Source organism: Cebus imitator, unplaced genomic scaffold (genome assembly GCF_001604975.1).
Source record: "Cebus imitator isolate Cc_AM_T3 unplaced genomic scaffold, Cebus_imitator-1.0 Scaffold397, whole genome shotgun sequence".
Taxonomy (NCBI): Eukaryota; Metazoa; Chordata; class Mammalia; order Primates; family Cebidae; genus Cebus; species Cebus imitator.
The window spans coordinates 23,789-49,047 of record NW_016107712.1 but is presented as its reverse complement, the minus strand read 5'-3'; the positions used below and the strand labels follow the sequence as shown (position 1 = coordinate 49,047).

General features: G+C 32.9%; 1 protein-coding gene across 1 annotated transcript in view; it reads right to left on the bottom strand.

Moving 5' to 3' along the window:
* The window catches only part of CENPE (centromere protein E), an 83,313-nt gene that overhangs the window by 45,546 nt on the left and 12,508 nt on the right, over window positions 1-25,259 (bottom strand). The window contains exons 12-23 of the mRNA XM_037731411.1: window positions 24,912-25,031; window positions 23,899-24,057; window positions 20,645-20,792; window positions 19,703-19,791; window positions 18,433-18,600; window positions 7,746-7,865; window positions 5,914-6,036; window positions 5,665-5,830; window positions 5,204-5,358; window positions 3,637-3,951; window positions 3,241-3,513; window positions 2,934-3,092 (exon numbers count right to left, since the gene is read on the bottom strand). Of these exons, the coding sequence (XP_037587339.1) occupies window positions 2,934-3,092; window positions 3,241-3,513; window positions 3,637-3,951; window positions 5,204-5,358; window positions 5,665-5,830; window positions 5,914-6,036; window positions 7,746-7,865; window positions 18,433-18,600; window positions 19,703-19,791; window positions 20,645-20,792; window positions 23,899-24,057; window positions 24,912-25,031 (1,995 nt within the window). The remainder of the gene's footprint in view (window positions 1-2,933; window positions 3,093-3,240; window positions 3,514-3,636; window positions 3,952-5,203; window positions 5,359-5,664; window positions 5,831-5,913; window positions 6,037-7,745; window positions 7,866-18,432; window positions 18,601-19,702; window positions 19,792-20,644; window positions 20,793-23,898; window positions 24,058-24,911; window positions 25,032-25,259) is intronic.

Here is a 25,259-nt window from a genome sequence, read left to right as displayed (position 1 = left end):
TCACTCTTGTTGCCCAGGCTAGACTGCTGTGGTGTGATCTGGGTTCACTGCAGCCTCAACCTTCCCAGGTTCAAGTGATCCTCCTACCTCAGCCTCCTGAGTAGCTGAGACTATAGGTGCATGCCACCATGCCTAATTTTTGTATTTTTTGTAGAGATGGGGTTTCACCATGTTGCGCAGGCTGGTCATGAACTCCTGGATCAAGCAATCTGCCCACCTGAGCATCTGAAGTGCTAGGATCACAGGCATGAGCCATTGTGCTGGGAATAATTTCAAATTGAGGTCAAATGCCTTTGGCCTATGGTCATTCCAAATTATAAATAAGCTGAGAACATAAGATACAGAGTGAGAGATAAGAACTAAATATAAGTAGATGGAAATTAAAAAAAAAAAAAAAAAGTCCTTTTTCTAAGGCAGTATTGTGCCCTGGAGTAAATAGGGAAAATGCAGCTCGTTTTATAGAGGTAATATATAAACATATAGAGATTTATTTATATCAATTGGATTTCACTAAATTACTCTGAAATATGTATTTGCTTTTATTTAATAACATATTCTGTTAAAAATGCATGACTGTACAAACATCAATTGCATTTCTGTACACTAACAATGAACAATCCAAAGAAGAAAGAAGACAATTGTATGTATAACAGCATCAAAAAAGAATAAAATACTAAGAATACACTTAGCCAAGGAGGTGAAAGACTTATACACTGAAAACTACAAATATTGTTGAGAAGAAATTAAAGAACACACAAATGGAAAGACATCCCATGTTCATGGATTAGAAGAGAATATTTCTAAGACATCAATACTACCCAAACAATCTATAGATTTAATGTAATCCCTATCAAAATTCAATGGTGTCTCTTGCAGAATTAGAAAAATCTATGCTAAGATTCATATGGAATCTTGAAGGACCCCAAATTGACAAAATAATCTTGAAAAAGAGGAACAAAGTTGGAGGTCTTAAACTTCCTGATTTCAAAGCTTGTAAAGCTATAGTAATCAAAACAATGTGGTACTAGCATAAAGACAGACATACCATTGAAACAGAATAGAAAGCCCAGAAATTAACGCTTGTATATATAGTCACAGTATCTTCAACAAGGATGCCAAGACGACTCAATGGGGACAGGATGGTCTTTTCAAAAATGATTTTGGGGAAACAATAACCACACATAAAAGAATGAAGTTGTACCCTGATCTTACAGTATATATAAAAATCAATGCAAATGGATAATAGGCCTAAACATAAGAGCTAAAACTACACAACTCTTAGAAGAAAACACAGGGGAATAGATTTGTGAGATGGGTCTTGGCAATGGTTTCTTGGATATGACACCAAAACACAGGCAACAGGAGTAAAAATAAACTCAACTACAGTGAAATTAAAAACTTCTGTGTATCAAAGGATATAATCAACAAGTAAAACCTAGGGAATGGGAGAAAATATTTGCAATATTGCATATAACTGATAAAGGGGTAATATTCAGAAGCATAAAGAACTCCTACAACTCAACAACAAAAATCAAACAATCCAAAATAAAAATGGGTAAAAGACTTAAATAGACATTTCTGAAAGGAAGATAAACAAATGGCCAAAAAGCACATGAAGATGTTGAACATCACTAATGACTAGGAAAATGTAACTCAAAACCATGATGAGATACTGCCTCACATCCATTAGGATGGCTACTATTAAAAAATAATAATAATAATAATAATAATAATAATATGTTGGCAAAGAAGCGTATAAACCAGAACACTAGGTCCTGTTGGTGGGAAGTAAAATGGTGCAGCTGTCGTGGAAAACCTTATGGCGTTTTCTCAAAAAATTAAAAATAGAATTACCATATAGCAATTCCACTTTTGGATATATACCTATCCAAAATAACTGAAAGCAGGGTTTTGAAGAAGTATTTGTTCACCCACATTCATAGGAGCATTATTCACAACAGCCAAAAGGTGGAAGCAACCCAAGTATCCATGATGGATGCATAGATAAGGAAAATGTGGCATATACATATAATGGAAATTTACCCCTATAAAGGAAGGAAATCCTAACACATGCCACTGTATGGATGAAGACATTATGCTAAATGAGATCAGTCACAAAACGACAAATACTGCATGATTCAAGTTATATCAGGTACTCATAGTAGTCAAACTCATAAAGACAGAAAAGTAAAATGGTGGTAGCCAAGGTCTGTGGGGAAGGAAAATTGGTGAGCTATTGTTTTCTGGGTACAGTTTTGGTTTTGCAAGATGAAAAGAATTCTGGAAATTGGTGTCATCACAAAGTGAATGAATTTTACACTAGTGAAGTATACATTTAAGATGGTTAAGGTGGTGAATTTTATGTTATTTGTATTTTACTAACAATTTAAAAAACATATACTGCTATATGCTATTCCAAGCTATAGATTTACAAAAGATTATTTTACCAGTCTCCTACTGAAGAATATTTTAAAATTCTAGCAGTAAATACTCTGGAGAAAATAATATGAACTATAATAAAAATGAGATATATTATTAAAAAATTACTGTTACCAATATATCTTAAAGGTGTTTTGGGAAAGCAGAAATGAATACTATTAATAAATGAAACCCTGGTATAACATTATAAGGCAATTTCCCCTGCAATGGACTGAACTGTAAACTCTAAGCAAGTTCAGTATAGAAAATCTGACACAAAATAAGTATCAGCTATGCAAAATTTGGACTAATACTTTTTTGGCCCTTTCCCTTTCTAATTGATTATAAATAGTTACATTCTATAATAAATTATTTCAAAGGCATTAGGGATGAGCTTATAAAATTCACAATGGTAATCATGGTGAATAACAAAATTGAGAGTATTACTACATGTTTAAGTACTTGAGGTTAAAGGGTATACATATATGAAAACTTTGAAAGTAAATACCCTTTACCTTTTGCTGAAATTCATCTTTAGTTTGTCCCGTGTTTTCTTCCATTTGCAAATTTCTGGAAACTTGCTCAGAAATTTTCAATTTTAGTTTGTTAATTGTTTCTTCATGTTGTTTCAAAGACTCAAGAGCGTTTCGTAATTGTTCTTGAGTATCTATGTTCTTTGTTAGAGAAATTAAAAAAAAATTTCCATTAGAATATGAAACAAAATTATTTTATAGCTATTACATAATCATAAATAATAAATGACGGCTTCTGCAATGTTTCTAGGAGTCCAATTTTTCAAAGTTTAATCATTCAAAACCTTACCATGTTTACAGTATCGTGAATATCACTTTTGAGTTGGTCCCTCTCAATTTGCAAGCTCTCTTGGAGTTGTTTTAGGTCATCTTTTTCTTGAGTTAAAGTTTTTACTTCTTCTAAGGTTTGCTGCAGTGTCTCAGTAATCAGTGTTTTCTCCCTTTCTACAGTTTGCAGCCTAGAATCTCTATTTTCTAATTGTTCCTTCAGCTGTTCCATCTCATTTAATCTTTCTTGAACTTCACATGTTTTCTCCTGAAGTTCTTGGGTCTTGTAAGAAAGCTTTAAAAAACAAAAAGTAAATGTCACACAGTAAAAGCAGAGGAGTCTGAGGCATACATCTATACAGAAACCAAAACCCCAGAAGACTAAGGAGCATTTCTCAAAATGGCATCTTGTACCAACCTCGGTCTTCAAAGCATCCAAACTGGAATCAAATTTTTGTGCTTTCTTAGAGAGATTAACTATTTCCTGATTCATTCTCTCATTCTCCTCAATGACCATCTTATACTTTTGCTCAAAGTCCTTATGAAGGGTTTTGAAATTTTGGAATTCTTGTTCGGCACTTTTATAATTCAACTGGGTAGTTGCTAGGTCGTCTTTTGTTTTCCCAATTTCTTCAAGTAAACCTTGAACTCTACTCTCCTTATGAACTACTTCAGAAAACAATTTATCTTTTTCTGATGTTATTTTATGGAGCTCTTCAGATTTGTCATGTATCTATGAAAAAGAAACAAAATTTAGGAATGTTAGCAACATATGATTCACTGAAGCAATTTTTAGGAAAAAAACCTTTCTCTGCAAAAGGAGAAATTATTTACATTGAGCAAAAATTTGACTGAGGAAAGGCAATATATTAGTACTCTTGTTGTCACTTTTCTCTAACTCAGCTTGTTTAATCTTCGATATTTTATTTTCTAATCTCTTTGTATACTAGTAAGGCCCGCATGGAGAACAGTCAGTAAAGGTACATAATCAGGATGTCTTTATTTTCTTACCTATTCATTCTAAAGTGTTTTCTAACTTTATCATGTGGCAGGCATTTCTCAGAATTTGACATTTTTTTTTTTTTTTTTTACCTAAAGGCTTTGAATGCCTCCCAGATTTCCAAAAAACTTAATCAATGAATAATTTAAGAAATGTTTAATTATTTAAAATTATTATTTAAGAAGTATCTTAACTTTCAGATATGGCCCATGGGGAAAAAAATATTACTTAAGTAATAAATAATTAGATAATTTAAATAACACATATCTTGTATATTAACAGTTTAATCACTGTGAAAGATAAGGGCAGAGGAGAGGAGGAAAAAAAGAGATAAAGGAGAGACAAAGTAAAGAGGGACAATATAGCATAGTAGCGACAACCACGGGTTTAGGGGGCAGATTTGTGTGGCTCAACTATTAGTTTGAGAACAGGTTATTGGGGCTAAAAAACAGTACCCACTTTTAAAGGGTTTATAAGACGAGTAAATGAAATGTTTTTCAAGTTCTTTAGCATGATGTTTGCCATACTCAAATTTTTGCCATTTTTCTTTTAGACAAGTAGAAAGACTAGCAGGCCATAGATTTACAGAATCACTTATCAGCCTGCAAGGTTTGCATTAACTCTAAAACTCTGTCAAGCTCATTACTGTCTTTTATTCAGTATAATGATATGACTATTACCAAAACTAAGGGTGGGCCTTAATATTGTATAAATGCAACGTCTGAGGACTACAGAAATGGCTGCTACATGGATTATATTACTAAGTATACTGTTAAGTACACCTTGAAAAAATATATTTTTTCAATCTAGTAGCATAAGAACAAATCAGAAGATGAATTATATTCATTTTTTTGCTGACTAGTCAAATGTTTACAGCATCTCTTGCCTGCTAGTTTAAAATAAATTATATCAAAATATTTAAGGCACTATTATTGCAAAGGTTTTTATTTTAAAATAAGGGATAAGTGCTTATAAATGTGTTTACCTCTTTCTTCAGCCTTTCTACTTCAGAAGGTAAAGATTTCAATTCCGAAAGTAAATTGACTTCTTTCTGCAAAGCTTCATTTTCTTCAACTTCTTTATTCAGTTCTTTCTGAAGATCAGTCATTTTTCTTTCTAATTCCAAATTACACAGCAGATCTACAAAGTTTTGGTAAGTTATATAAAGATGCAATGTTGGCAAACAGGTAATTTAATTTTTAATAGCCCTTGAATCACCTTTTTAAGATCAGGTAAAGCTTATTTGAAAAATAATCCTTTATGATTGGAAACCCATGGAAATCTTTATAAATATTAATACCAAATGACACTAAAGCCTAACATTGAGTTATTAAAAAATCAGAGTATAATGAATTTTTAATCATTGAAATGTGCTTGTCAAATTGTTTAGGTAACATTTCTAGAGGAAGTCAAATTTGAAAAAAGATGTTTAAAATTACAAAATACCTTTCGGAACTTTGCCATCTATAAGGGAGGTGAGTTTTGTTATCTCATTAAAAGCAGATTGTAATTCTTTCTCCAGATCAACTTGCATTTTCTTTTTTGCCTCCAACTGGCTTTGATATAACTGAATATCATTTTCCATTTGCTTGTATGTACTTGCAAGTTCTTTCTATTGAGAGAAACACTGTGAATGCACAAAACTGCACTGATCATTACAACTACTTTATTATAAATATTACAAAATATACTTACCATTTTCTCCTTCAGCTCCAAATTTTCACTTCTAAGAAAGGCTGATTCTCTCTTGGCATCAAGGGCCACAGTTTCAGCATCAAAGAGAGTCTGTTTCATTTGTTTTGGGTCTTCAATGCTTTCCTAGATAGATGACGAAAGGGGTTCAGTGAAATCCAATTTTCACAGTGTTGGAAAATACTTAAGATGTATATAAATGTTAATACTAGCTAACCAAAAAGTGCACAATATGCTAATTACCAAATAAATGAAAAGAAATCATGTTTTCCTAATAAAAGTATTTTAAAAAAATTCTGGCCATGGTTTTCAAATTATATAAGCAATGTATCAAAGTACCATTATTTAGATGTGTTTTGTTTAAAGGTTAACATAACTGTTGTTCCACGAGGCTGTTGAAGTTCTCTATGTATTTTTATTTTGAGTTATTCTCTCTAACAAATGATAGGTAAGTAGTTAACAGTTAAAGATATTAACCCACAAATTGAAAAAGGAAAAAGACAAATGATCTAATAGAAAAACAGAGAAAAGACATGAACAAGAAACTCACAGATGAGAAAATGCAAATGAAAAATACATGAAAAAAATTTATAACCTCATTTCTAAAGAGAAGTGGCATTTTAATATGACTTTAGCTTATACGAAATCCATGATATGTCCTTGGAAAAAATTTAATAAATTAATACATGAATGAATAAGGAAAAATAATTTTTAAAAAGTGGGCAGTTCTGCTTGCCACTCTATGAACAGACATTCCAGAATATATAAAAATGCATTCCTATCCACGGCTTCAGAATAAAGTGGTATTAACCCTTAAAAAAAATCATCTGTCACAAATAGAAGGCAACAAAAGAATAGAAGGTAACAAAAACTAAAAAACTCAATTAAAAACAGAAGAACAGAAACTAATCTTTTAAAAGTTCCAGCTAGAAACTGTTACCTTAAGAAAAAAAAAGGTATTAAAAACTGGAACCAAACATACTTTCTTGAAGTAATCAGTTATATTGAAAAGAAAGTGAAAAGAGATTAAATGACATCAGCATCCAATGTTATAAATAACAATAATCTTTTATCAACTAAATCTTATGTTATAAACTAAATCTTATTTTAAGATTTACTTGATAAATCAAGCCAAGATTTTATATCAACTAAAATCATCTAGAGCTATAAAATCATGAAAAATATCCAAGTTTAAATGTTTAAGATCTTGACTATATACCACTGCATGGATTTGTATAAAAATATTGAAAAAAATTCAGAATTTAAAAATTTTCTGATTTTTTTTTTTGGAGATAGGGTCTTGCTCTGTGCCCAGTCTGGAGTGCAGTGGCATGATCTTGGCTCATTGCAGCCTCAACTTCCCAGGCTCAAGTAATCCTGCCACCTCAGTCACCTTAGGAACTGGCTGCCCATGCCTGGCTTATTTTTATATATTTTGTAGAGACTAGTCTCACTATATTGCCTAGGCTGGTCTTGAACTCCTGGGCTCAAGTGATCCTCCCACCTTGGCCTCCCCAAGTATTGGGATCACAGGGATGAGCCACTGTGCCTGGCCTACAATTTACTGATTCTTAATGGGAGCCTGTCCTTAACTTCCTTTTATTTACTCAAAGCATGATATGATCAACTTTCTAAAAATATGACTTTATCTCTAAAATGTCAACTATACTAACAGTCCCTATCTCATAGGGTTATTAACAGACTAAATTAAAAAAATATATAAATTTATTACAACAATACCCAGCACAAAGTAGGCCCAGTATAAGCATTTGCTAAGATGATGGTATGCTATATATAACAATGTGATTATACAATAAAATAAGCCTGATTTTTACCAATGAGTATGACAAGTCCATTTTTATATTTTCTAGCTTTTGAGATGCTATGTATTCCTGTAGTTTCTTAATCTTGTCTTCCTGTTCTCTAAGCAGCTCTACTTTAGAACTTAGTTCATTCTAAAAGAATCAAAGGAGAGAGAAACAAATTAGAATCCGATTTGAAGTTTAAGGGGTTAAAACAGCGCGCACGCACACGGGCGCGCGCACACACACACACACATAAAAGTTTAAATTTATAGTAAAATTCAAAGTCATATTTTAAAAACATAATTTCTCTATTTCTGAAATAATGTTTTATGTTGCATATTTTATAGTTCTAATTGCTTATCAATAGAAATACCAACATGAATGCTCACCTCAAGATCTTGATTATATACTTCTGCATGCTTAACTAAATTCTTTAAGTTCGAAATTTCATGAATTAGTTGCATCTGTAAGAGCATGTGAACAGGTAACAGAGCAAAACAATAGTTAATAAAGCAAAGCCCCCACCGCCCCAAAATAGGCACTGATTCACTGCCTCAGAATCACCCAACAGTTAGAAAGGACTGAGAGATCAATTTTTCAAGCTATCACAGCAAAGCACCTCATTATTTAAAAATACTAGAGATATCACCCAAAACGTATCAAAAAGCAAATAAATTTAAAAAAAAAACCTCAGCATGCCCCCCACCCCCTGCTTTCAAGTAGCTATATCATCTGTTAATAAAGCTACAATAATGTCTGTAGCAAATTAGTATGCATCACTTAGAGGAGAGGGAGTAAAGTGGTAATCTAACATTAAAAAATGTGCTTTTACTAGATTTTTGTTTTCAGTCAGTTAAGTATAGAAATGCATTAATTTTATAAGGTTTTTTTTTTTTTTTTTTTTTCAATAGTATTCATCTGGCTCTATATTAGTGTACTTTGTAATGAGTTCTGATTTGGAATCTAGGTTTGATTAGGGTAGTTTCATGCAGTGCCTTTACAATATTACTACTTTTCACCAAAGTTACACAGGAATGGAATTTCAACTATTACCTTGATTTATTCCAGAGGAAATATTGTATTCCATTATATTATTCAATCACATAAAAACATAAAGGTAGTAGTATTTTTATTGAGGTTTCCTTTCTACCAAAATATCTGTAGCATTAAATATCTGAGTACCAAAAAGTTTGTTCAAAACAAGTAAACCACACATAACCAAGATAAACTTTTTCCCTTAGAACTATTTAATCTTCATAATCAGATGAGTACTTACAGAGCAAAAGCAATTCTAATACTATTTAAGGGGCTTGAGAATAGTATCTTATTTAAATATTTCCTGGATGTTTAACTGAGTCCTGACTAGTTTTAAATTTCAGGCTAGTGCAAGTGTTGACACTCCTATTTTAGGTCAGTGCTACCCAAGAGAAACATAGTATCAGACACATGTAATTTAAAATTTCCTAGTAGGCACATTAAACATAAAAAGAAAAAGGCAGAATTAACTTTCGATAAGGAAGGATCAAAAATAAATCTTAATTTAAAAAATATTTAGAAGAGATCGGGTACATTCAGGGTAGTAGGGCCATAGATAATGAAAACATTTAAAGAATACTCATTTAGAAAAGAAAATTTCCCTACTTTACTGGTTCTTATATATAGAAAATAACTAACTTTTGTAAAAATAAAAGTGTAATGTCCCAATGACATGTTTAAGATGCTGAGCATAAAGTTAAAGTGTGTGAAAAGGAAAAATGATTTAAACATATGATCTGATCAACAACGAATCCATTGTTACATGTGAAAATATTGCAGATTTAAATGGTAATTGTCAGTAGGTGAAATAAAATATTTAACTTAAATCTCCAGGTAGTAAAAATTATAAAATTAAATACACCAAGATAAATAGGTAGATGGTAAAGATTTTTCTTATCTCTCAAGTATGATGATACTTGACATTTTTCATTCTCCCTCTAAAACATACTATTTAAGCATTTCATGTCACTATATTCCCACTAGAAAGTTATCTACAGCTTTGGTGATTTTTGACAAAAATTTTATGAAAACCATGTCCTAAGGCTATAATTTGACTTTTATTCCTTTTTAGATAATCCTGCCCCAAGATGTAGGTTTTCAAACATATTTTGCTATATACACATAGACTCCAATTTTTAGATTAACATGACTAGATATTTCAAAACTGTTTTTGAACAGGTTAAGTTTTTATTACATACTCTTTTAGGTAACCTTAAAATTTGTGTCCAATTAAAAATAAAGGGCCTAGCGCAGTGGCTAGCACTTTGGGAGGCCGAGGCGAGCAGATCACTTAAGCCCAGGAGTTTGAGACCAGCCTGGGCAACATGGCAAGACCCCATCTCTATAAAAACTTTTTTTTTTAAATTATGTGTCTATTTAGATTAGAAAGTTGAGCATCGTGTTTAATAAAAAATAGAAAAAGAAATTTAAAAAGAAGGGAGTAGGAGTATTTCTCCCCTCAACTATGGTTAAAATGGAAGAAAAATTACATTGCGATACATGTCATATATTCTGTGGTATTTTTGTAATCTCTGTGTTGACTCAATTCAATAAGCTCCAATTTTTCTTATGAACTAAATATATTAATGATGTGAGAAAAATATTAGAAAAATTATTACCACTTATGCCAAAAGTTAGTTTTATGTCATATTATTTTTACATATAAAAAACATACCAAAATTAGATGAAATTTTAAAGTCAGAAGGGACCTTGGTGAGCACCTGGTCTCTGCCTCAAGGGTGGAGAAACATAAGAAGCCCTGAGATTCAATGACTTTCCCAAGGCGTTACCAATAATTCATAATAGGATTGAATCTGCAGTGAGTTTATAAGTGGCAAAACTGGGGCCTAAATCCAGGCAGTTTCACTCTAGAGACCATGCTCTTAATCATGACACAAGGCTACTCTCTTCCATAAAACCTAGTTTTATTAACTCCAATGGTTATGACATGCATGACGTTTTGCACTTCATTAATATGCAGATTTTAAAACAAGCTAAAATGAAACCCTGTGGAGAACTTACAGACTTTTACTTCTTTGGATATAATACCTATGAAATGAAGAAATAATTTTAATTTGTAGGTAAAATGTAAATAATAGCTTTGGCATAGAATTCTTTTTTCCTTTAAAAAGAAAAAAGGGTAAGAAACTAAACAATGATATTGAGGAAAAACGATCATGGCCTTTTGGGCTAGCCACACAGAAGTCTGAAAAGTAGCTGCAAATTAGTTCATCTTTTAACTACATAAAACACTGGGTCTTATTTTTTTCAGAAGGGGGGGTTCATGAATCACTTTGCACGTCTGATAACAACTACGGGTTCTTGTTCCAGAAAAATGAATTGAAAGATTCTGGCAAAATAATTTCACAACATCTGTGGCCTCTAGGTTAAGGACATTTTGTACTAAGAACTCCCTTTAACGTTTTGGACAATTTCTGGGTCCCTAAAGTCTGACGGTTTCTGGATTAAGTTCTCTCAATATGTAGCCTATGAAAATAAGGGATGTTTCTAAAAATTCCATTAAAACTATTGAGTATTAATTATACTAGTTTTCACATAACTCTCTCAGACAGAGAAAGGAAAAACAAAATGTACAAAATTAGCTTCTCCAGCTATTCTAATGTTTTAATTATTTAGAAACATACTTTCTAATGAAAAAGAAATCCATTAATATGTGGCATCCATATATAAAATAGTCATCTAGGTATTAAAATTCATACTGATCTCAGTAGGAAATGGCTATGCTCTAGGCGGCATTTATGGTATGTTCAATAAAATATATTATACAAACTAAAAGGAAACAATTTCAAGACAAATCCCCTGAGAGGCAGATACACCCAACCTTCCCATAGATGCTTTTAATTCCTTCTTCTCTTGCATAAGCACAAGGGAAACAAATATAATTGAACTATTTTAAAAATATAAATGAAGAAATTATTTCTTAAATTTTCTAAATTGTGTATACATATGAAAAATAGTTATATCCTAAATATCTCAATCTTTGAAAAAATCTTTTTAAGAGACTACTTCTGAGTGATGCCAAGATGACAGAATAGGAGGTCACCTGCTCATATCCCCCAAAATAAGAATTCTGTACCTATCACAGACAAAAGTCTTCATGGGAGCCTTTGGATTCGGGTAGGAGGTTGCAAAACCCCAGTAGAACTCAAGACCTAGATATGTTGTTTTGAATGCATACTAACAGCCAGGTGGGAGACCTGCCAATTGTGCTCCCAAGTTCATATGCAGAAATGGCCCCATTCCTTGAAGGGCTTAGCTACAGCTCTGTTTGGCCTAGAGCCTGCAACCAAAACTATCTGTCAAGGGGTCCAGGAGGAATCATACAAGGATTCTTTCATCTGTCAACATTTGTCTTGGCAGTGGACCCAACTTAGCCTGTAACTTGGATCCTGCCCTCCTCAAACTGTAGTGCTAGCTTAGTACTGTTTGCACAAGGACCCAGAGATAAACATGCTCACCTGAGCCACCAGGACAGGCTTGCCGGCCTCTGTCACATAGCAGATTCTGAAGGGGACATGTACTGGCTGCAGCCCCTCCCTGCTGCAGCCTGGCAGTATCCCACTCACACAGAGAACTGCCAAGAGATGCACTTATCTGAGCCACTGGGACAGGCTTGCAGTCCTCCATCCTACAACAGATCCTGAAGGGGCCCTGTCTCAGCTTCAGTGCCTCTTTGCTGCAGTCAAGAAGCTATCTTGACTGTGTTGGGAACTGCTGGGTGAAGCACCTGCCCCAGCCACCAGGACAGGTTTGATGCCTCTTTTCCATAACAGATCTTAAAGAGGTCTTGACTCCAGGTCCTCTCTACTGCAGCCTGCCAATTATCATGCCTGTGCAGGACAGGCCTGCTGGCTTCCATCCCACAGCAGTTCTGGAAAGAGCCTTGAATGTCCCAGCTACAGAATGCAGGCAATCTCCCTGCCTAAGGAACTGCTGGGAGTCTTTACTGGGGGTGCCACCAGGTTAAGCTTACCAACATTGGTCCCACAACACATTCTGAATTAACTCTGAAGCTTGGTTTCAGTTTCTCCTAGCTATATAGAATGAGAACAATTTTACCCAGCCAGAGTCCTGCCGGGAGACATGCGTATCCAAGTTCCTGTGGCAGATTTTCTAACCCTTGTCCATCAGCAGATTCTCAAATGGCCCTGGTTCTTGATCCTGGCCCCTCTTATCTGTGGAATAAGAACAGCTCTGCCTACCTGGGACCTACAGAGAAAGGCGTCCAGTAGTGCCTCTGCAGGATAACACCCTGACCTCAGTCATGCTATGGATCTTGAAAAGACCTTATAAGGATGGTGAAGACTAAAATAGCTAAGTTCATCTTCAATGTGCAGACATTGCTGCATGACCATAAGCATCATGATCAGGGGAACATGATGTCATCAAATGCACAAAGTAAGGTAGTGGTCACTGATCCTAAAAGATGGAGATGTATAACCTGCCAGAGACTTCAAAATAGCTATTTTAGGAAAGCTCAGCAAACTTCAAGAAAACAATCCAGAAATTTATCAGGGAGACTGAAAAAAAAAATATAATGAACAAAATAAAAAATGCAATAAATAACATTAATAGAAGAATTGATCATACAGAAGAATTTGTGAGGTACGACAGGCTATTTGAAAATATTCAGTCAGGAGGCAAAAAAAAAAAAAAGATGAAAGAAATGAAGAAAGCTTATGGGACAACATCAAAAAAGCAAATATTTGGGTCACTGCAGTTTAAGAGAAAGTAGAGAAAGACAAAGGGACAGAAAGCTTATTTAAATAAATAATAACAGAAAATTTTCCAAAACTGAAGAAAGCAATACATATCCACTATAGGAAGGTCAAAGTTACCAATCAGATTAATCTAAATGACACTGCCTTAAGACATACTATATGCAAACTCAAAAGTCAAAGACAAACAAAATCTTAAAAGCAGCAAAGCGGCAAGAGTAAAGAGGCAAATAACATAGAAGGAAGTTCCAATATGCTTGGCAGCAGACTTCTAAGCAGAAATTCACAGGCCAGGAGGGAGTGCAATGAGTCAAAGTACTGAGGGAAAACAGTTGTGACATCCAAAGTTAGAACACAAAATACTCAAAAGGTGGAGGGAGATAAAGTGTTGAGTTTGTTTAGTAATCAATGATACCTGTTATCAGTTTAAAATAACCTGATATATTGTAAGACTTTTTCTTGTAAGCCTTTTGGTAACCACAAAAAAACTATTAATAGATACACTAAAATTAAAACATATTATAAGAGAAAATCATTTGACCAAAAAGGAAGACAGTGAGAGAAGATGAAATATTTAAAAAACAAATAGAAAATAATTAGCAAAATCGAAGTAGTAATTTCCTACCTATCAATAGTTCCTACCTATCAATATAAATGGACTGATTCTCCAATTATAAGACACAGTAGTTGAATGCACTAAAAAATCCAATTATATGCTACCTAAAAGAGATTAACTTTACCTGTAAGAATACAAATAGATGGAAAGGAATGGGCAGAAAAAAAGATATTCCATGCAAATTGAAATCAGAAGATAGCAGGAGAAGCTATACCTGTATGAGATAAAATAGACTTTACATCAAAAACTGTAAAAAGAGACTAGGTCATTACATGATGATAAAGGGGTCAATTCAGCAAAAAGTTATAACAATTGTAAATACATATGCACAATGAACATGGGAGAAAATATATAAAGCAAATATTAAAATTCTGAAGGAAGAGAGACTGCAACACAATAATAATAGAGGATGTAAAAACTACACTTTCAGTAATAGACAGATTATTCAGACAGAAAATCAACAAAGAAACAGTAGATTTAAACCGCAGTCTAGACCAAATAGATCTAACTGATGTTTACAGAACATTCCAGCCAACAGCTGAAGAAAACACATTCTTATTAACTGCACATGGAACATTCTCCAAGATAGATCATATATTAGGCCACAAAAACAGTTTTAAAAAATTTAAATTCAAAATTATATCAGTATCTTTTCTAAACATAATGACACAAAACTAGAAATTAATAATAGAATAAACTCTGGAAATATTACAAATATCTAAAAATTAAACATGCTACTGAACCACCACTGGGTTAATGAATTAAAAGAGTAATTTAAAAAAGTTAAGACAAATGGAAATGGAAACACAATATACCAAAATTTATAGGATACAGTAATAGCAGTTCTAAAAGAGAAGTTTATAGTAATAAACACCTACACCAAAAAAGAGGAAAGATCTCAAACTACCTAATCTATTACCTCAAAGAATTAGAAAAACAAGAACAAACTAAATTCCAAATTAGCAAATGGAAAGAATAAAGATCAGAGCAGAAATAAACAAAATAGGGACTTAAAAAAAAATCAACAAAATAAAGAGTTTGTTTTTTTTTTGTTTTTTTTTTTAAAGAAACAAAACCAACAAACCTTTAGCCAGACTAGGTAAAAAGGATAGCTGCCTCAAATAAATAAAATCAGAGATAAAAAGAATAGATATTACAACTGATACCACAGATATACAAAGAATCATGGGACTATTATGAACAATTATATGCCAATAAAATGAAAAACCTAGGAGAAATGAATTCCTGTATCACATTACCTTCCAAGACTGAATTATGAATAAACAGAAAATCTGAACAGGCCACTAATGAGAAAGGAGACTTGAATCAGTATTAAAAAGTCTCCTAACAAAGAAAGGCCCAGGACCTGATGGCATCACTGCTGAATTCTACCAATAGTTACAGAAGAACTAATATCAATTTCTTCTCAAAGTGTTCAAAAAAAGTGAAGATGAAGGAGTTTTTCCTAACTTGTTCTACAAAGCCAGCATTACACTGATACAAAAAACAGACAAAAAAGGAAAACTACAGGCCAATATCCCTGAAGAACAGTCGGAAAAACACTGAACAAAACTATGAAACTGAATTCAACAGGACATAAAAAAGATAATTCACCATGATCAAGTGGGACCCATCCCAGAATATAAGAATGGTTCAACATAAACAAATCAATAAACACAACATACCACATTAACAGAACAATGAAAAAAAAAAAAAAAAAACTGAAATAAATACATTATTCCAAGCTGAGTAAACTTAAGGACAACAGGCATTAAAAGGAATAAAGTGAGGCACATTTTAATACCAAATATTGTCCAGTCACTTAACAAGAATAAACTGAGTTAAATTAGATTATTTAAAGGAATTTTAATGAAATATTGTTGCATTCAAAAAAAAAAAAACTGTAAAATGACTTGAACAGATGCAGAAAAATCATGACAAAATTCAGTATCTCTTCATGATAAAAACTCTTAATTAGGTATTGAAGTGATATGCCTCAACACAATAAAAGCCACATACAACAAACCCACTGCTAACTTAATACCAAATGGGAAAAGTTGAAAACCTTTTACTCTAAGACCTGGAACAGGATAAGGATGTCCACTTTTCCCACTTTTATTCAACATAGTACTGGAAGTTCTAGCTAGAGCTAGTAGCCAAGAGAGAAAAATAAAACATAATAGGAAAGGAGGAAGTTAAATTGTCTCTATTTGTAGATAATATGACCCTATATACAGAAAACCCTAAGGACTCCACCCAAAACTGTTAACAACTAATAAAAAAAAAACTCAGTAAAGTTGCAGGACACAAAATCAACATACAGAAAAGTAGTATTTCTATATGTTAATAGCTAACTATCTAAAAATGACACAAACAATCTCATGTATTACCAAAAAAACACCTAGAAATAAATTGAACCAAGGAGATGACAGATCTCTCAAATAAAAACTATAAAACATTAATGAAAGAATTTGAAGAAGACACAAATGGAAAGACATGTATGTTCATGGATTGGAAGAATATTGTTATAATGTCCATATTGCTCAAAGTGATCCATATGTAATGTGATATCTATCAAAATACCAATGGAATGTTTCACAAAGTAGAAAAAAACAATTCCCACATTTATATGGAACCCTAAAAGACTGTGTATAGCCAAAGCAATCTTGAGCAAAAAGAGCAAATCTGGAGGCATCAAAGCATCTGCCTCCAAAATATATTACAAAACTATAGTAACCAAAACAATTTGCTACTGGCATAAAAACAAACACCCTAATAGAACAGAGAACCCAGAAATAAATCCATGCATATACACACAGTCAATTGTTTTTTGTCCAAAGTGCCAAGAACATATGTTGGGGAAAGGACAGTCTTTCTTCAATAGTGGTGCTGGGAAAAATGAAGAAATATCTGTATGTCGAAGAAAAAAACTAGATCCTGTCTCTTATCATATACAAGAATCAATTCAGAATGAGTTAAGGAGGACTTAAATGTTAAGACTTGAAACTATGAAAATACAAGAAAACAAATAGGTGAAATGCTTCGTAACATTGGTCTGGACAAGGAATTTTTGGGTAACACCTCAAAAGCACAAGCAAAAAGACAAAAAATAAATAAATGGAATTACAACTAAAAGGCAAAGGAAACCATCAATAAAGAGACAACCTATGCAATGGCAGAAATATTTGCAAACTATACATGTGACGACACATGGTTAATATCCAAATATATAAGAAACTCAAACAACTCAATAGCAAAAAACCCCAAACAACCCAGTTAAATAATGGCCAAAAGACCTGAATAGACATTTCCCAAAAGAAGACATAAACATGGCCAACAGATATATGAAAAAAAATGTTCAATATTATTAATTATCAAGGAAATGCAAATCAAAATCACAATGAGGTATTGCCTCATCCCAGTTAGAATGGCTTACCAAGAAGACAGAAGAGAGCTTGTTGGCAAGGATGTGGACAAAAGGGAATCTTTTATACTGTTGGTGGGAATATATAGAAAACAGTATGAGGTTCCTCAAAAAAGTAAAAATAGAACTACCATAAGATCAAGCAGTTCTACTATTGGGTATATATACCCAAAGGAAATTAAATGAGCATGTCCAAGAGATGTCTGCATTCCCATATTTACTGTAGTACTTCCCACAATAGCCAACACATGGAAGCAACCTGTGTCTACTAACAGAAGAATGGATAAAGAAAATTTGGTATATAGTCACAATGGACTATTCTTCACTATTTTAAAAAAAAAAAAAAAAAAGGAAAGAAATCCTACCATTTGCAATATGGATGAACCCAAAGGGCATTATAAACCAGGCACGGAAAGACAAATACTGCATGATCTCACTCATATGCAGGGTCTTAAAAAGTTGATCTCTTAGAAGTAGTGAGTATAATGGTGGTTATCAGAGGCTGGGGCATTTAGCAGGGAGAAGGGGATGGGGAAATCTTGATCAGATGACATAACTACAGTTAGATATCAGGAATAAATTTCAACAGCTCTATTGTATAGCAAGGTGACTATAGTTAATGACAATGTATTGTATTCTTGAAAAATGTAAAATTTGTGGATATTAAGTGCTATCACCACAAAAACAATAACTATGTAAGTTAGTATATTTGTTAGCTAGATTTAACCATTCCACAATGTATATATACTTCAAAACATCATGTTGTACAAAATAAACACATAAAATGTTATCTGTACATTTAAAAAATAAAATATAAAAATGCTTACATTATAGAAAAAAGAGAATGATGCTTCTTTTAAAAGCATGCTTTTAGTTTTAGTTTCACATTTCTGTCTCTCTTACCTCTTGATCTTTTTTAGTTTTTCTTTCTAGAGCCTCAAATTCATCCAAATCATTTTTTTCTTTTAATTTCAATTCCATTTCTTCTTTTTCTCTTTGTAGTTGTTCATAGTCTAATACCAGATTATCATAATTAGCACGAAGTGAGTTCAACTCACTTTCTACATTCTCCTATTATAAACAAGAACAGATTTTCCAATCAGGAAATTCATATAATATATTCTTTGCTTCCTTAACAATGTGTGGATTATTTAAATAACTAATTTAACTTTGATTTAGTATCTTTCTAAAGTCCAAAATTTTGCTAAACTAGCTAACTTAGAATAGATTATTCTGAAAGAATTAGAATTTTTAAAATCTTATCAATAAATTATATGATTGCCCGTGCCTGACAGGGAATTTTGACCATAAATCCTCCAGCTCCACAGTATTAAAACTGATAATTTAATTCCCCAATCTTACTAACTCCTATTTTATGTCTCAGATGCCTCTGAATTCAGGAATGATAACAGAGATATTGCCTATTGACTTCTAAAACTAATGATAGCTATGTTTAACTATACTTAAAGAGGCCTATTTTTACTTTCTATATTACTATGAGAAAGAGATAAATCATGAGTTAAAAGATACTTTTTTACACCAGAGATTGTAAAAAAAAAAACCAAGAATATATGTATTCTAATATATGTCTTAGGAACACAAAAACGCTTTGTCAATAATACTTTACAGGCATAAACTAACAATAATAAGGAGCACTGTAATTATATCTTAAAATTATAATGAAAAATTTTTAATGCATTATACAACTATATGTCTTTAAACACGAGCAATTTACAAAGTAAACATGAAATCTAAACTTACTAATACATTCACCAAAATTAGCTCTCCCTGATGTATTATTATTCTATACAGTATATATGGCTGAGAATTGAAACTTCTAAAATCAAGTCTTTTTAACCTCATGAAGTTTATCAAGGCAAAACAGAAACTTTACAAACATCGTGAATACTAAGATCTGCCAGTAAAGAGCTAGAAGTGAAGGTTTACCTACTAGCACATGTCTGCCTTATGAAAAAATGTTTAGCCTTCCCCTAGATGCCTGATGATTATGCAGTAGATGTGTAAAGAGTGAGAGAAGCCTTCATTAGAGCCAAAATAGTTACTGAAATTAAATGAGAACAAAGAACAACAAAATCTAATAACAAAAGAATTCTAAAAAGAGCAAAAGCATTATATGCTGTAAAATACATTATATGCTGTAAAATTAAGTTACCTGATCTCGTAGCTTTGTTGCTGGATTCCATTCTATCTCACTTAATGTATCAAGAGTGTTACTGAAAACATCAGACTCTGAACAGAGAGCTATAATCAGAGAAAAAAAAATTGTCCATAAACATGTTTACCAAATTTCCTAAGTCAAATTAAGGATTACTATAAAAATTCTTATCAGAGGTAATAAGAACTTCAAATTAACTAATACGTGCTCAGAGTATGAATACTAAAAGTACATTAATAGTTGTGGTCATTTATATTATTGTATGAATTAAGATAATCACTGATTGGAATTAGTGATATAATATAGGATCCCTAATGAAATATAGGTTAAAAGGACAAATTCTGAATTTGAGATTTGATCATTATAAGTAGATTTAAAATCCTCCAAAGAGATTGTAATATTGAAGAAATAATTTTGAAACAGATTCCTACATCAATGCCACTTTTTTAAGATTAGCAAAGGCAGATGCCATATAACAATAATTTAATTGAATCATGACTAGAACAAAAATAAAAACACCTGTTTCGTGTGTTTCAACTAGTACATCATTCTTAAGAGATTCAGAGTTAATAAAGAATTTATGAATGATTACTTTCTATTTATTTATTATTTTGAGACAGAGTTTCACTATTAACTCCCAGGCTGGAGTGCAATGGAGCTCAGCTCACTGCAAGCTCCATCTCCCAGGTTCAAGGGGTTCTCCTGCCTCAGCCTCCTGAGTAGCTGGGATTACTGGGATTACAGGCATCTGCAACCATGCACAGCTATATTTTTTTGTATTTTTACAATTACTTATTTAAATCATAATCTCCATTGTAATCACATCTGAAATACACACTATTTAAATATGTTTATCACATTAACTGAGCTGTAAACATAGTTTCTCTTTATAAGGATTTTTTATAATTTAATGTAGTTCTACTTGAAAAAAACACTCACATTCATCAATTTCTCCTAATAAACTTAAAGAAGGCTTGTGTGTTTTTGTTGTTATATTTGCTGAAAAATTAAATTGATCTTCATAGTTTGAGTTCTTCATTTTGTTAATTTTGCCAAGGCACCAAGTAACTCTTCGTTTTCTTTTAGCCTAAAGAAGAAGAAATCGAAATCATGTCATATAGATCTGTGTTCAAAATAATAAAACAAGGGAACTAGTTTCTATTTTTGAAAACCATTGACTTGGTAGAATTCTTTTTAAGCCAGATTAAAATTTTACTAGTCTAAGGATATTGCTTTTTTTTTTTAATCAAACTCTTGATTCCTTAATTCACCCTAACTACCATTTTCTTTTTTTTTTCCTACTTTGTCCTCCTCATCATTTATCCCCTCCTTCCTCAACACTTCAGGGACCCCTGTCTCCTGGTTCTTACCTTACCCAGCTGGCTGTCCTTACTACTCACTCTACTTTGTTTTCTCTTCTTGTGCCTGCCTCTTAAGTGTTTGTGATGATATTTGTATCAAGTATCATCCTTACTACATCTTTATAACAGATAAGCTGTGTGCCCAACAAGTTTGGAGAAGTTGTATAAGGCTGTATAGCAAATTGGTGACTGAGTCCATGTCTATAACTTCCGAGCCTATCCATACAACATTTCCACCACACTGCCTCTTAAGATTATTTGTTGTCCCCAGAATATACTGCATACTCTTATGCCTCTCTGTGTGCTCTCCTTCTCCTTGAAATGGCCAGCCCTTTACACATCCCGCTCTGCAAAAGCTGTGTCATATATAAATCCTCGACTCCAAAAACCTTCAGTTTAACACCATTTGCTACCAAAGCCACACCTGGACCTTGTCATTATCTGGAAGTCATAAACCTAGACCTCTTGCTCTGAATGCAGTTGCTATCCTTCCAACTCACTGATTTAGTTAATGCCACTATAGCTATTTATCTTATCAGGGGCTATTAAGCTCTATTCCGTTATTGCATGACATTTTTTTTGCCATCTCTCTCTTGGTTCTCACCCTACCATCTTAGATTTCATAGACCATCACTGCAATCATGTTTGAAATCTGAGGTCAATGTTATCAGATTATTTGACCCATTCTCTGCACCCCACAGGGCACAGTCAAATGACATTGTGTTCTAGACCTTTATCAGCCTCCTGAGCACTGCCAGTGCCACAGAGCCAGAAGACTGGCTGAGAAGATAAACTGGATTTTTAATGCTGTGAAGCAACACTCCTCACTCCCTTTCAGCTTTCTTTTTCATACCTACAAAGGCTAGACTATTTCAAACCCTTAGTATCTCTGCAAACTTATCACTATCATCGCCTGCCATCTCAGCAGAAAAATTAAACCTATTTCACAAAGAAAATATAAACCTAAACTCCTAAGAGTGCCACCTGCACAGAGGCCTATCCTTTCCTCTGTGTTTGCTACAATTCAAGAGGTGTCTCTCCTCCTACGTAAGCCCAATTCTTTCTACTACATTCAAGATCCCACCCATCTGGGCCACCTGAACACACTGTAAGGTGGCTTTCACCCCACCACTTAACTCAAATTACTTTTGCAAATGAACTCTGTATTTCTAAATGCAAAGAATTTTTGTCCATCTTGATCTTATTTAACTTCTTAGCACAATATGGCAACTGCTGACCACTACTTCCCAGAAACATTCTCTCCCCTTAGCTACCAAATTCACTAGGTTTTATTCTTCTCTAGAGCTAAACTCAGGCTTCTTTACGGATTCTTCTTTCTTGGCCTTGACCCAACTGGATTTTTCCTTCTGTTACTTTGCCTTCTGTTCCCTTCTCTCAACATGCAACCAGAACAAACTTTAATTTGGATCAGTAGTAGCTCATGCCCAAATTGATATTTATATCTTTCTACCTCATATTCACACATTTGCATTTTACTGCCTGACTTCTCAAACAAAAGAAATCCCAAATAAAACACCCACCATTTCCACTGTTCTTTATTCAGTGTTCCTTAACTCAACCAATATTGTTACCAGCTACCCAGGAAGTCAAGCAACGCTTGCAAGTCATTCCAGACACCTCCTTCTCTCTTTCCCCGCCTCCAACATCCAAATAATTGCGAAGCCCTGCTATGTTTATCTTCCAAACATTTCTCCAATTTATCGAATTTACTCCAACTCCAGCATCACAATCTTTGCAGGCCCAAGCAATCTAATGTTCACAGCAGCTACAACTTTCTCAACTATAATTATGATGCCACATACAAGGCTGTTCTTTGTTGTTAGCGAAATGTCACATTCAAATCCCTCAAAGGGGTTTAAAACACCCCTGCTACTAGAACATCTTAAGTTCAAGGAATTCATCATGTTTCTTCACAACTCCAAGCTTTTGCACACGTAGGTCTAGTCCTGAAACATTTTTCTGTAGGCCATTCATTGGACTATTTCCTGCTCACCACTTAATCAATAATTCTTGATTTTCTTCTGTATATCTAGTATGGTGACTTGTACATAATGCTTATTCATAACACTAATAATGTACATTTGTTGAGAATATGCTGTGTGGAAAGTTCTGTGTTAAGCTAATTCTACCTATTATTTCATTTAATTCTTGCATAACTCTTATGAGGTGAGTATCGAGCTATTCCACACGAAACAGCAGAAAAGTGAATTCAAGAAATTGACCAAGGCCAAGAGTTAGGAAATGACAAATTCAAATCCAGGCAGTCTAGCTCCAGAGGTCATCCTCTTAATCATGACACCCTCACACCCCTAAAAAAAAGTCTATTGAATAAATAAATTCCTACTCAATTAAAAGAATTAAAAACAAACAAACCACACAAACTGTTCACTGTTGTTTTTATCTCTTTTACCAGACTCTACATTGACACAACTATGTAACTATGTTGTTTTATATTCTACATCAATTTTCCTGAGTTTAATATTTCTGTTTAAGTAGAAAACAATATTCTCACATATCCTAGAAACCTGTGGCTTGTAATCACCCAGTTTCTTTAAAATTTATTAAGCAGCATATTGCAAATAAATTATTTAAATACATTCCAAACTTCTTGAATTAGAATCTCTACAGTTGGGAACCAGAAATTGGTATTTTTAATGAATCTCTTAGGTACTGTGAAAACACAAAATGTTCTGAGTTTCTTGAATATACTGTATCAAAGTATAGAAAGTGCATAACTATATAATAAACATACCGAAATACCAATTCGATTCACTGTACATCCAGTTTAAGCTGTCATCTTTTAAATTTTACCTTTAATTCCTGTTGCGACGTGAGGGAAGAAGAGGTCACCAGCATCCGTGTTAAATTTTCAATTTTCTCATTCTGTACTTTCTGAAGCAAATCTTTTTCTTCTAAAAGTTGGGCTAATTGGTCTTTTTCCATTGCCTGAGCCCGTGTCTCTAAAGAAACCTATAGAATGCAATATTGAATTATGTTAATAAATGTGGATAAGTTTTAAAACCTTAAAAGTAGCATAAAAGAATATTAAATTTGTATATGAACTACAAGAATTTTAATTTCACCAAAATAAGAAACTCTAACTGCAGAACACCAAAATTAAGTTACCATAATCAATAATTTCTCAAACTTGCAATAAAATACACATTTCTTCCATGTAACTATTCTATATACCATGTAAAAGACAATGGTGCTGTTAATATAACTCTATGAATTGCCTAAGAAGATACGAATAGGCAGAAGTCACAAAACAAAGACTTGATTCCAATAGTAAAGATAGAGACGTTCTCAGAAGATTACCATCATGCATTTTAGCTCATTTTAAAAAAAGATCATTAACACATGATTTCTACAAAATATGGGACCATGATGGTTAAAACAAACTAAAATGATAAGTAATTATGCTATATTATTAGATTGCTACCTAAGCGTTAGAAGAGGAATTCAGGATAACATGAAAATACAGAAAGTAGTTCTAGTAACTCTGTGTAATTTCTCTTTTTAACCAAATTCATATGTATTTGTGAAAATTTTTAAGAAGTATCTCTGTTTGGCCCATTTGATAATCTCAGATTTTGCCCTTTAAAAATAAAAAAAACAAAATCTAAAATAATTTCAGGAACCAAATCTTACATTTTATAGTAAACTAAACTAAATTTTTTGAGGGGATTTCTTCTTGTTAAAAGTGATTTAAAACAAGTTGTAGCAACTCAGACATTCCAGAAATAAGAGTCTCTGAGCACTTGGGCAGGTCTCCATTCTTAACTGGTTCCTTCTATTTACTGAAATAAATGGTTCATACATACCTCCTCTAGTTGTTTTTTAAGATCCATTATTTCTTTTCTATACCTTTTCAGGAGAGCTTCATCACTTGATACCTCATTAACATAAGGAGTATTCTTCATATATTTAGCAGTACTGGCAAACTGGAAAAAAATGCAAAAGTGCTAAGTGTCCAACACTAAAAAAAAATATAATTTAATTAATAATATTTAGCTTTCTCATATTCAAGTGAAAAAAAATCAATACTCTTTCCAGTTGGCTTAATATTTTTGAACAAAGAGAACATTCTAAGTCCCTATAACAATGCTCTGTAACTTACCCTGGCTAATAGTCTTCAGGAGAATAAAAAAGGTATCTTGAGAGAACTTAAA